This window comes from Alosa pseudoharengus, unplaced genomic scaffold, assembly GCF_046254945.1.
Source record: "Alosa pseudoharengus isolate Yale_2024_CS ecotype anadromous, Long Island Sound unplaced genomic scaffold, YU_APseudo_1.1 YU_APseudo_1.1_scf_1, whole genome shotgun sequence".
Taxonomy (NCBI): Eukaryota; Metazoa; Chordata; class Actinopteri; order Clupeiformes; family Clupeidae; genus Alosa; species Alosa pseudoharengus.
In genome coordinates this window covers 44,112,378-44,123,943 of record NW_027468564.1, presented here as the reverse complement: position 1 = coordinate 44,123,943, position 11,566 = coordinate 44,112,378, and the positions used below count along the sequence as shown (strand labels likewise).

General features: G+C 42.8%; 2 protein-coding genes across 2 annotated transcripts; both read left to right on the top strand.

Moving 5' to 3' along the window:
• The first annotated feature begins 2,767 nt into the window (after positions 1–2,767).
• LOC143129578 (uncharacterized) lies at positions 2,768–5,254 on the top strand. Its single transcript, XM_076289920.1, has 2 exons — positions 2,768–3,130; positions 3,713–5,254. Exons 1-2 carry the CDS (start codon positions 2,812–2,814, stop codon positions 4,870–4,872), a joined length of 1,479 nt encoding a protein of 492 aa, XP_076146035.1. The 5' UTR covers positions 2,768–2,811; the 3' UTR covers positions 4,873–5,254.
• A 3,248-nt stretch (positions 5,255–8,502) lies between these two features.
• Positions 8,503–11,358, top strand: LOC143129561 (uncharacterized). The gene is made up of 6 exons (XM_076289919.1): positions 8,503–8,777; positions 8,959–9,132; positions 9,217–9,278; positions 9,426–9,489; positions 9,572–9,752; positions 9,911–11,358. The coding sequence occupies exons 1-6, from the start codon at positions 8,769–8,771 to the stop codon at positions 10,960–10,962; spliced, it is 1,542 nt and encodes a 513-aa protein (XP_076146034.1). The 5' UTR covers positions 8,503–8,768; the 3' UTR covers positions 10,963–11,358.
• The last annotated feature ends 208 nt before the right edge of the window (positions 11,359–11,566 follow it).

The window sequence follows — 11,566 nt, the reverse complement described above, 5'->3', positions numbered from 1 at the left end:
TCAAAGCTCGCTCATGTACGTCATCAAACAGTGCCAGGGTCTCTCTATTTGCTCAGGCTGTTCCTTTGGAGAGATTGCCCCCAAGCCATGATGCATTATCATTCCATATAAAGAGGGCACACTACCAAGCAGCTGTATGGCTCCAAGCAAATCAATAAAGACCTGCACTGCCTCCACCGGAAACTAGTGTTGTCACGATACCAAAATTATGACTTCGATACGATACCTGCCATAAATATCACGATGCTCGATACTAAAACGATACTACGGCGAAATCCTAAGATATCTGGAGAAGAAAGGACTCATACCTCCTCCAAGTGTATTGAGTCATTTGTGTTAAATTTGGTGCACTTTTGTAGGTCAATTCTGGGTTCTAAACTTCCTACATAATTTTTTTTTTTATAGTCAGTAAAATAGTAGGCCTACTTTGTGTGATTAAGTCCTTTATTGTTTGTTATAGTTAATTTACATTGTGTTGTGTTTTGGCAATAAAGTAGCTTTAAATAGCCAAACTAGGCTAGATCAAGGTCAGTGTTAAAATTACTGCATGCAAATCACTGAATGCTATGCAGAGGGGCCTAATCTTTAGGCCATCTGATGTACAGTATAGGCTACCCTAGGCCTTCCCGTGTTCATGGGATTTCTTTGACAGTTGCAAAGGGGGAAATGTGAGGATAGTCTTCTTTGCGCCCAGTGTACAAGTACGACGTTCCAACCACTCAGGTCTTCGTCAGATAGGCCTACACCGTTACCTGTTGCAATATCTGTGTGCATTCCTACATTACGTCTATTTCTTTGATAACATGATTTGCTACCACGTAAAAGCCGCTATTATTAGGACTCAACACGTTTGGTGGTATTATGCTGTGGGCTTTAATTAGCGCATTTCGGGTAGCCTATCCTACATCTGGACAATAATTATTGAACAAATTGCAGTCTACATGCCATGACAAATATTACCAGTAGTAGGCTACTGACCGAACATGAAATAGATCGTTTACAAGTTATGGTAGGCTAATGTTATTCTGGCGTGAACATTGCGCTTTCATCACGTTAGCACCCTATGATTACAGCTCGTTATGTCTCGTCAAAATGATTACAGCTCGTTATGTCCTATTTTTTGCAGTCTATGGTTATGTCTCGTCAAAATTCATGGATGAAGGAAGGTTCGCTTTATCCCAGATAACCATACTCGTTTTCGCTAGACTAAAACATAAGAAAAGAACTTGGCACTAACCATGTAGTCGTGTTCTCTATAGCATATTCGTTAACCTGTCGTTATTTGAACTCTTTAAAAATGTTGGGATATGTCTGCGAGGTGTTTAGCCAAGTTCCATGCGTAGCCTACTGCTTTTAAATTACTTTGTGTACCTGATGGCTTGCCTTCACTATTCGTGATGTATCCGAAATAGTTGCAGATTTCACTGCACCTTTTGTTTTATCCTCAAGGCCTAGAACTGTCGGCAAAGAACTGTTGACGTTGGCTGCGCACTCACTCACTCAGAGCTGCCTGCTTGACACGCCCACTTGCCTAGATGCGTGCAAGGAGCAGTGAGAGCAACAGTTCACACAGACACAGAACGTTATTATTTTAATAAAGTATCGATTCTAAAAACGTCTGAAATCGTATCGTTTTTTGCGTGAAGGCATCGCGATACCTTTTTAGTATCGATACACCGTGCAACACTACCGGAAACTATGGGTTGGCAAATTAACAAAGATGTTCTTTTGCCATTTCTCACTTCCCTTCCTTCTGTGCCTCAGGCTGTTATCAATCTTGTTACGTGCCGTTGTACCACACAGTGTAAAAGGAAGAACTGCAACTGCAAAAAATACAAGCTGCAGTGCACTGCTGCATGTTGTTGCCACACTTCTGCTGATGTGGCCATTTAGGAAAAAAATGTGAAATTCACATAGACTGGCAGTTAATGTTTTGTTTTGTCTTGTTTGGTCCTGTCTATTTGTGTTTTGTTTGTTCATATCCCCTTTGGGACAATAAAATAAAAATAATTAAAAAATGAAGTTAAATGCATAGGCCTATAGGCAAAGTTTAATGACCTTGAGGTTATCAGAGGTCATATGTGGTTTTGCAAATGAAAAATTGAATTCAGCACCCCAATATTTATCAAACAAGGCCATTTGTTAACTTAATTCATCATTTTAGTACATTTCATTGCTTATGAAGCTGAGAAACTAGGTTCAGCTGGGACGCTTACAGCCCCAAAGTTCAATGACCCCTAGAGGTCACCAGAGGTCAGATAGAGCTTGTCATATTGCAGATTTGAATTCAGCACACCCAAATTGATAAAATAAGACTGTTTGCCAACTTTGTCTCAAAAATGCCTCGGGCTTCCTAAATAAGCACATTTTTCAATTTTGGCACCAGTCTAGTAAACATGGGAGCCGAAATACACACCACACAGCTGACATGCTTACATCACACACCCGGTGTGAAACAGGCCTGGCAAGTGTTAGGATAGAATTAACTGGCAGAGGCTGTGCGCATTTTCACATAGGACTGATGCTGAGCCTGTGTTCCCCACAGACTATCAGGGATGAAGTCCATGCGCTAGGCCCTCAGGGATATTTTTGCTGTTGAGAAGGTAACTGTTTTCACTTAAACCAAACAAGACGAAGGATGTAGTGTAATAGTCCCAGTTCTGTCAGCTCAGCCAAGCTAATGACGAAGTCAAATAAGCTCTGTTCTCCTCACCTTTTCCTTTTTTCATGTGTGTACATTAAGCATCTTTTTATTTTCAGGTTAATGCGGATCTTCCCTCGCTGATCCTCCTATCCTATGCACCTCAGAACATGACCACAGAGGTACTCTCTGTCAGTGATGATGACACAAAGACGTTGCTGTCATGGTCGTCTCAATACTTGGATGTTGTGACAAAAAACAAGCTTGCAACAGTAGATGATGAGAGCACGAATATTTCTCCCAACGCCTCGTCAGGCTCTGCCGACGCTAACACTGAAACGTCATCACAGCCGCTCCCACTGTTGTCCGTGAGGCTGCAGGACTGCAGACACAAACTGGGACCAGATGGAGTCTGTATTGTACTCAAGGAGGACATACAAGCAGAAGATGGGATAATTCAAGAGGATGGGGACAGCAATGTCCCTGATGGTAAGTCACTTGACAGGTAATGATTTCAGAGTTAAAACAACGGAAGGGATTGTTTGGTTGTGTCAGTGTCTTGAGGGAAATTGTATGTATGTTTGTTCATGTATGGAGATACAGTTCCTCACTGTTGACTGAAGAACCATTTCCATAATGCTACTGTGAAAACACAGCAGCATAGTCACAATTCATCAATATCTGGTCTACAGTGTTACAGTTGTGTGCAGAATAATAGCAGTGTGTTTTAAACAATTAATAAAGCTCAAAATCCTTAGAATAGCTGTTAATTCCATAACATCAATGCATTGGGAACACTGCAAATTCAATTTCACAATTTCAAAACATGACCAAAATTGATCAAGTTTGTGTTATACCTTTACAGAATGTTAGGCTGTTCAAAAAAATAGCAGTGTTTGCATTTTTCTTTACAAACTCAAACATTTACTGTATCAACTGTATGTAATGTCTGGGTTAAAAAAAGTTAATTTATTATTATTATTATTATTATTATTATTATTAGTGTTGTAAGTATTATATTGTAGTAGTAGTAGTAGTATTCATATTGACATTCATATTGTCTTTTGTTAGATGACGGCTGTGAGTCCTTGTCTGATAATGCACGGGATGCAATGGCACAAGAGAAAAGTGAAAATGCAAACCAGAAAATGCGTGTTGGAAAGTTGGAGACTCAGAAAGGTCCCACAGAGTCCGACAGGCACGGTCGTAATAAGGAGAAGACTCCTCTGAAGAAACTCCACAAGTGCAATGACTGCGGGAAGGTTTTGAGGTGCGGGGCCAATCTACGCAACCACTGCCGAATCCACACCGGAGAGAAACCCTACAGCTGTGCCAGGTGTGGGAGAACATTCGCCCTGCCCAGTTACCTCCGGGCCCACCTCCGAAGGCACGACAGCGCTAAATCCAAACTTAACTCGCACTCGGCTAAAGAAGAAGCACAAGGACGGGATCAGAGGAAGCCCACGGTGACCGCGCACATGTGCGACGAGTGTGGCAAGAGGTGTTCCTCATCGTCAAACTTACGCACACATCAGAGAATCCACAGGGGAGAGAGGTGGTTCACTTGCGCACTCTGTGAGAGGAAATTTCTCCAGTTGGGAAACCTCAAAGCGCACCAAATGTGGCACGCTCAAGAGAGGCCACACCAGTGTCCTCATTGCCCAATGTCCTTTATAGCGATGTCAAAACTCAGGGTACATATCAGGATGCACACAGGGGAAAAGCCATTTGCCTGCAGCTATTGCTCAAAGACTTTTTCTAACTCAAGCTCCCTCAAGTCTCACGTGACTATTCACACGGGGGAAATGCCTTACCAGTGTTCGATCTGTGAGAGGAGGTTTAGATCCTATCCCAACTTGAGAATTCATGAGCGATCCCATACTGGAGAAAAGCTGTATCTCTGTTACATCTGTGGTGTTGCGTTCAGGACATCTACACAGCTCAAAGAGCACCAGCAGACGCACACGGGAGAGAGACCACACCAGTGCTCCGAGTGCGGTAAAAGTTTCGCCCGGCTGTTGACTCTCAAAAGACACCAGCTCTGTCACTCCAGGGAGCGGCCCCACCTGTGTGCCATCTGCGGGAAGACGTACACTCGCGTGGAGACGCTCAGGACGCACCAGAGGGTCCACACCGGAGAGAAACCTTACAGCTGCTCCATCTGTGGGGAGAGTTTTGGCTACCTGAAGAGTCTACATGGCCATCAGAAACGAGAGCACAGCATGGGGTAGGGGTGTAGTCGGAGTCAAATTTGACTCGGATTCTGCCGGAACAGGATCCAGGACCTCACTGTACTCAGATAATCTCATGTCTTATTGGCTGACAGGCCTGCTACCTCACCCAGTTTGTCAATGTAAAAGAGGAAATAAGGTAATAGCCTGTAATAGGCATAGTATTGTATTGGTAACGGATATGAGGCAGAAATACAAACTTCCTCAGTCACAAGACAGTGTCTGAGTCATGATCTTATAGATTGTAAATAGTAGGATGTTGGATTCAACTGCCCATGCATTCGTTACTGATCGTCTACATTACAGACACCTGTCCAAAGTGACTTACACATGTCATCTATATTAAAAGGGATTACATTGTCCCTGGAGCAACTTGGGGTTAAGTGCCTTGCTCAACGGCACAACGGTGGAAGCCGGGAATTTAACCCACAACTTTCAGGCTACTGCACGGTAACCCAGCTCCCTTAACCACTGCTACCGCCCATGTTCATATTGTGAGGGAAGGGAAACGTGAATACATGTTATCAATGACCAGGTTAAGCCTTAAAATCATTACTTGTCTCTTGTTTTTCTTCTGAGATCTGATGAAGGCCTTATAGGCCGAAACGTCATTGCCTAATAAACCTTTTCATATGGAGCCAGAGTGTGCAGGGGCCTGTACTACGAAGCGAGCTTAACCTACCCAGATGTAACCCAGGGTTACTTTGTTAAACCAGGGTTGACAAAACCTGGTTATCTTAAGTGGTGTTAATCGGTACTACGACGCTGATTATGAAGTTGATTTGTTGAGCCGGGGTTAACCTGTGCGCGTTCACATAAAAGGGGCGGGTTGCAGCGCAAGTCACCACTTTCAATGATGACGCGATCACCTTATTTTACGGATGAGGACTGCACAATTATTATGACAAGTTATGAGGAATTAAAACCCACTCTACGACAAAAATCAAATACGTCGGCAGTGCACGGCTGTTGGCAAAGTAAAAGACCTACAGATGCAACCCAATTCAGAAGTGGGCATATAGATTTCAGTAATAAGGATAATTGAATGTTTAAGTAGCCCCCATTGACTGATTTAGTGTATGCCTAATCCTGTGAACATTTCAGATGCAACACCATTGCCAAACGCACATGGCAGCAGGTGAAAATGAAACACAAAAACATTATTCAGAATAGTAGGTTTATATAGTTATAGCTTGCATTAATATTTCTTAATTATGAAAACATGTAGGCCTAGCTTATAGCCTTCACTTGGCCTCTGTTTTACAGCTAACAAGAAACAGGTGTCTTCGAACACTACTGTAGGAGGAAAGGCACCAGAGTGTTTTACAGTAGCAGAGGAGTTGGCCATCGCAAATAATAGTGGAAGGCCGATTATGGAGGGGGTTGAGGGAGGCATTCGGTCGGATTCTGGTGCTGTGGAAATGTGTAGCCTTTATGTGCCGGGTACAGTAATATGACATTCAATTCAACAAGTTTGTTAAAATGGTGATTTTTATTTATTAGGCCTACTGTAGGCTGTGTCCGATTTATTTTAGGCTATTCTTGATCAGATGTTCAGCATACTGTAGGCCTTTGTACGATTTATTTTAGGACATAGCCTACATTCTTGCATCACCGATTCACATGAATGTCCACGTACGGGCATTGCTATGAGACGTCTTCCTAGATCATCTGACAAAGATAACGAATTCCCTCGGCTGACAATCTATATCTTCATAGAGAATATCGTCCGGGTAGGCTATATATATTTTCTGGCGGTCTCTAAAACCCCTCGCCCTGCGAAGAGAGTCCCTCACGATTTGCGCTCCAATGTCGTATGGATCATCCAGGTACGCCGATGTCTCGGGAGAAATTGTTAGTGGAGGGGTGGTACTTATAAAGGGGTCATTCCACCGAATCGGTGCCTTTTGCGTCCCACAACATATAATCAGTTCTAAAGTTGCTTTAACAACAAATAAATGTGTAATTTAAAAAACTTAATGTTACTATAGATCATATGCATCAATATAAGACCAAGTAAACCCAATAAAATACAAGTTAAAATGATTAAAATCACATAAATATATGCTATGGGTAAGGATTTTGGTTGATTTTGGCCTGTCCCACGCTATGTTTTTTCTTTTTCAACAGCACTTCTCAGTTGTAAAATGTTGGTAAAATGATACAATTTTCACAGTTTTATATTGTCTTAAGTGAAATATCATTGTTAAGCAATGATTTTGACATAAATAGATATGTTTTCTTAGAAAATATAAGTAATTTATAATTGTCCCTTAATTTTATCTCAGTCCTGTTACTTTCACCAAAACCCCCTATAAAATAATGGTACAAACTAGAAGTGACATAATTTCAAGGAAGTGACATCATTTAGAAGAAGCAGATTCCACAGTGTAAGAAAGGGTAACTTTCTCTCTTCTTAAATGTCCTATTTTTCATGTTTTATCAGGGTTGTGAGAGAGGGGCAAGTATACAACATCAGTCCTGTTACCATTTTTTAAAGTGTATATATAAACAATTATTTAGCAATACTGATATTACTAATATCTAGAAGTAATAACCTTTCAGATTACATACCATGTGCCTTCCTAACCTTGACCTGTTAGCTAGAAATGAGCAATTTAGCATGAAATCATCAGTCCTGTTACCATCAGTCCTGTTACTATCCTACAATATTCTATGTAATAAGTGAATGGTAAAAAAAAAAATGCATAGCTTGAGATGGCCCAACACAATTTCTTGTCATGTTAAGATGTGTTAATTAAATGGGCATTGAAAAAAATCAGTTTAAAACAATTATATTTTTCACATTTTTAAAGTTGAAAAGGCACCGATTTCGTGGAATGACCTAGGGTGTGGTTAACGGAAACCTCGGGTTAACCAAGAACATAACCTGGTCGGAGCAGGTTTGAGATGCAGCGTAAATTGCCATGGCAGCATACCTTGGTTAAAACCTATCCACCTTTCGTAGTACGGGTTAATCGGGAAGTTACGCCACACGTGATCAAGTTACTCTCGAAGTTACCCAGGTAAGCCAGAAACCCCGCTTCGTAGTACAGGCCCCAGCACTTCTCTATCATTGCACTTTTTACCCCATGACCAGCCCCTCACAAAATAATCTTTGTTGTGCGTTACATGCACATTTTGCATCTCTTCTGAGCCTCACCAACTAATCTTACTGATTGACTATGCTCCCTTTGATCACTGCACCACTTGTTCTTATTATAAATAAGTGAAATAAATTAAGTTTACTAAATATTTTCACATTCAACATCACTATGCAAAATATGCATTTCAAGATTGCTGATTGTGTTTATCTTATATATTGAAGAGTTCATCTTATGAAGACTACATTACACAACAATACATTATACTTGTGGTTTCAATTAAAATTGGGGTGATTTAAGGTTGAAATGCACGTCTTTTTATATCACCATCCAACTGACTGAATTAAATGACATCTGACAACTAAACAATTTATTTTCACTCGTAAAACTAAATAGCCGGTCTATCACATAATTGAACATTCGCTCCAAAGGCCGATCATTTCTGCTGTTTTCCCACTCCAATCCACATGGGGCACTGAAGAAAGCCATGGTTGATGTCGACAGAAAACGAAGGAGGATATTTTTTTCAGTTCTGGAAAGACGTGTGTAAACAGACTAGAAACGTGTGGAACTAGTAAAGATCCTCTGACTGACACTTAACTAGTTACATTAACATTTTTGCAAGTATGTGTTCGAGTAGATCTAGCTTACAACGACCTCGTTTTATGCATCACTCCTGCCTATTTTAAACACGAACTTGAGCTAATGAACGTTAGAGAATAGAAAGTCGAAGATATAACGTTATAGGCTATCGCTGTGCGTTTGAGATATGACGAAGGGAATATAACAACCATGGATGCAGTAAGTGCTTTTACAATGTATCGATGTAATGATATATCCTTTCATGTAACAACATGCTATATAATTGAACAGCTTTCATCTTAAAGGATATAGCAGATACTTTCACCTCTTTGCTGACACAGTGTGTGCTGAATTGGAGACTCGAAACTAATTATCTGCTTAAAACTGTTCTTATTTAAAGTGTGAGGGACTTGATTTGGCATTACAAGACTTGTTGAAGTTAAGGGAGAATGAAGTGGAGTTCGTCAGCGCATTGCGAGACCACATCGAGTCCAACCGACAGTTGAAGCTTCAAGTCGAAGACCTCCACAAGAGGCTGGAAGAGAAAGAAAGACAACTCAACGAGGCTAAAAGGGTGAGACAAGGAAGAGACAAAGTTTATGTTTGTTCTTTTTGCATGAAAGTATTTTTCATCGCCCCCCCCCCTTCTCATAATTAGACCATCAGAGCTTTGAGAGGCGATGTTCAGACACTACAAGAACAGGTGACCATGCGTAAGAGGTATGATGATTGACCATAATAATGCATTATATGTTTCATAACCTATGCATAGATGCATTATTTTCTAATCTAAGTCTATGCCATGTTTTGCAACTTGTGCTGAAGCATTAAAAGTAAGTCAATATATCTCCTTATTTTCCAACACAGAAACTACCGGAAAATACTGAGAAAGGCCCCACCCACAAGAAGTAAAGATGAAATCCAGACGCGGGTATGTCCCTCTCATCAACATATATTGAACCTCTTTTCTCACTGCCATTTTCTTTTCACAGTGTGTTTTAATTCATTTTCAGGCTCACACGAATCCACCCACCATGGCCATCTCATGTACCTCAGAGTGTCCTGAATCTGTGGATGACACCAGAGAGAAGTCTTCAGCGGCGGTGCGAGTCGTAGGGATGGACTGCTGTGGACAGGGGGCAGTAGATGAGGACACTTTTGACAGCGATGGAGATAGTGACTTCATTCCTAATTGTATGAATGCAAAATTGAAGAATCAGAAAGAAGTCATATGTAAACACACTGTAGCTGCCTCGTTATATTCTTATGGACCTCTTAATCACAAATGGTTGAGCTTGAAAAATGAGACACGGAATCACAATGATTTACTTTTATATGTTGTTGTGTTTCAGATGAAGACGTTCAGTCTTGTTCTGATGATGAGAATATCCCCGCACCCTCCAAGAAACGGCGACAACCCAAAAGGATTGTGGTCAAGAAACAGCACCATACCTGTGGGGTCTGTCATCAGACATTTTGGAAACTGAGAGGGCTCAGAGCACACCAGAGGAGTCACAAGGACAAAAACGTCGCTCCACGACCGAAACCAAGAAAGCGCCACTGTCCGCTGAAGGAAGAGGAAGGAGCCGAAAAGCCGCCACCTCCTCTTGGGAAGCCGTACGAGTGCAACGAGTGCGGAAAGAGTTTCCGGACTTTAAGTCACCTCACCGTCCACCACAGGATCCACACGGGAGAGAAACCATACTCTTGCACAAAATGCGAGAAGACGTTCGCCCAGAAGAACGGCGTTATGACGCACCTGGTGAGCCACGCTAGCAAGGACACGCCGATACCGTGCCCGCACTGCCAGGCGACGTACACGTCGTCAACGTCGCTCAGGCAACACATCGCGAGCCACAGGAAGGAAAACCGAAACATGTGCTCGAAATGCGGGGTGGTGTTCGCCGGTGCGGCCGAGCTGAAGGAGCACAAGGCGACGCACGCGTCCGAGCGCTCGCTCTCGTGTCCGCACTGCGGCAAGAAATTCCGCAACACGTCCGGCCTCAAGGAGCACGTGCGCACGCACACGGGCGAGCGCCCGTACCTGTGCCACGACTGCGGACGCTCGTTCAGCTGCGCGCAGCACCTCAAGACACACCGGCGCACGCACACCGGCGAGCGGCCGTACGCGTGCGCCGTGTGTGGCGAACGCTTCGCCCAGGGCGTCACGCTGCGCAAGCACCAGCTGCGGCACACGGGAGAGAAGCCTCATCTGTGCTCGCTGTGCGGCAAGGCCTTCGCCCGCGCCGAGGTGCTCAAGACGCACATGCGCGTGCACACCGGCGAGAAGCCGTATCCCTGCATTGTGTGTGGACAGGCCTTTCGCTACGTGCAGACCCTGCAGTCGCACCACATGCGCATGCACAGGAAAGACGAAGACACTTCTGGAGCTGCGGGCACATAGAGGGCAAGCAGCTCTTTTGGGCTGCTTCAAATGCATGGAGGGCATGGACAGCTATCAGTCAGTCATAAGTGTCAGTAACACATGCAATATTAGGGTTCAGGTTCTTTGGGGTTCTGTAGTGTCAGTATCACATGAAATATCGGGTTCTGTATGTCAAGTATCCTCTGTATGTTGTTGCCCTGTATGGAAGTAATTAACTGTTCGATGTCTATTCTATCCTGCTGAGAAACTTGCTGCTTATAATTCAGTGTTAAAATGTATCCATTAAGCCATGTCATTTTACATGTGGAGGTGAAGGCCTGGGCTCCCTAGAGCACTGCAGGTTCTAGCACAACAGTGTGGCGTGGGATTAATGTTGACTGCTGAAATAAAAGCAGGTTTTTCTGTTGTTCTTAATCCATGGACTGTTAGTTATTCTTGTTTACATGAGAGCAGCAATTTTGTGTTTTTTTACACATGGCAGATTTCATGGCACATTTAAATGGGAGTGGCCAAAGGATGTGGGTAGGGTTTCAAGTATTTTAGTGTTGAGGAATGTCACAGCTTTACACGGCATTAGGGGTGAGACTCGTTCACCATCTGGAAATATTATACAGTATCTTAA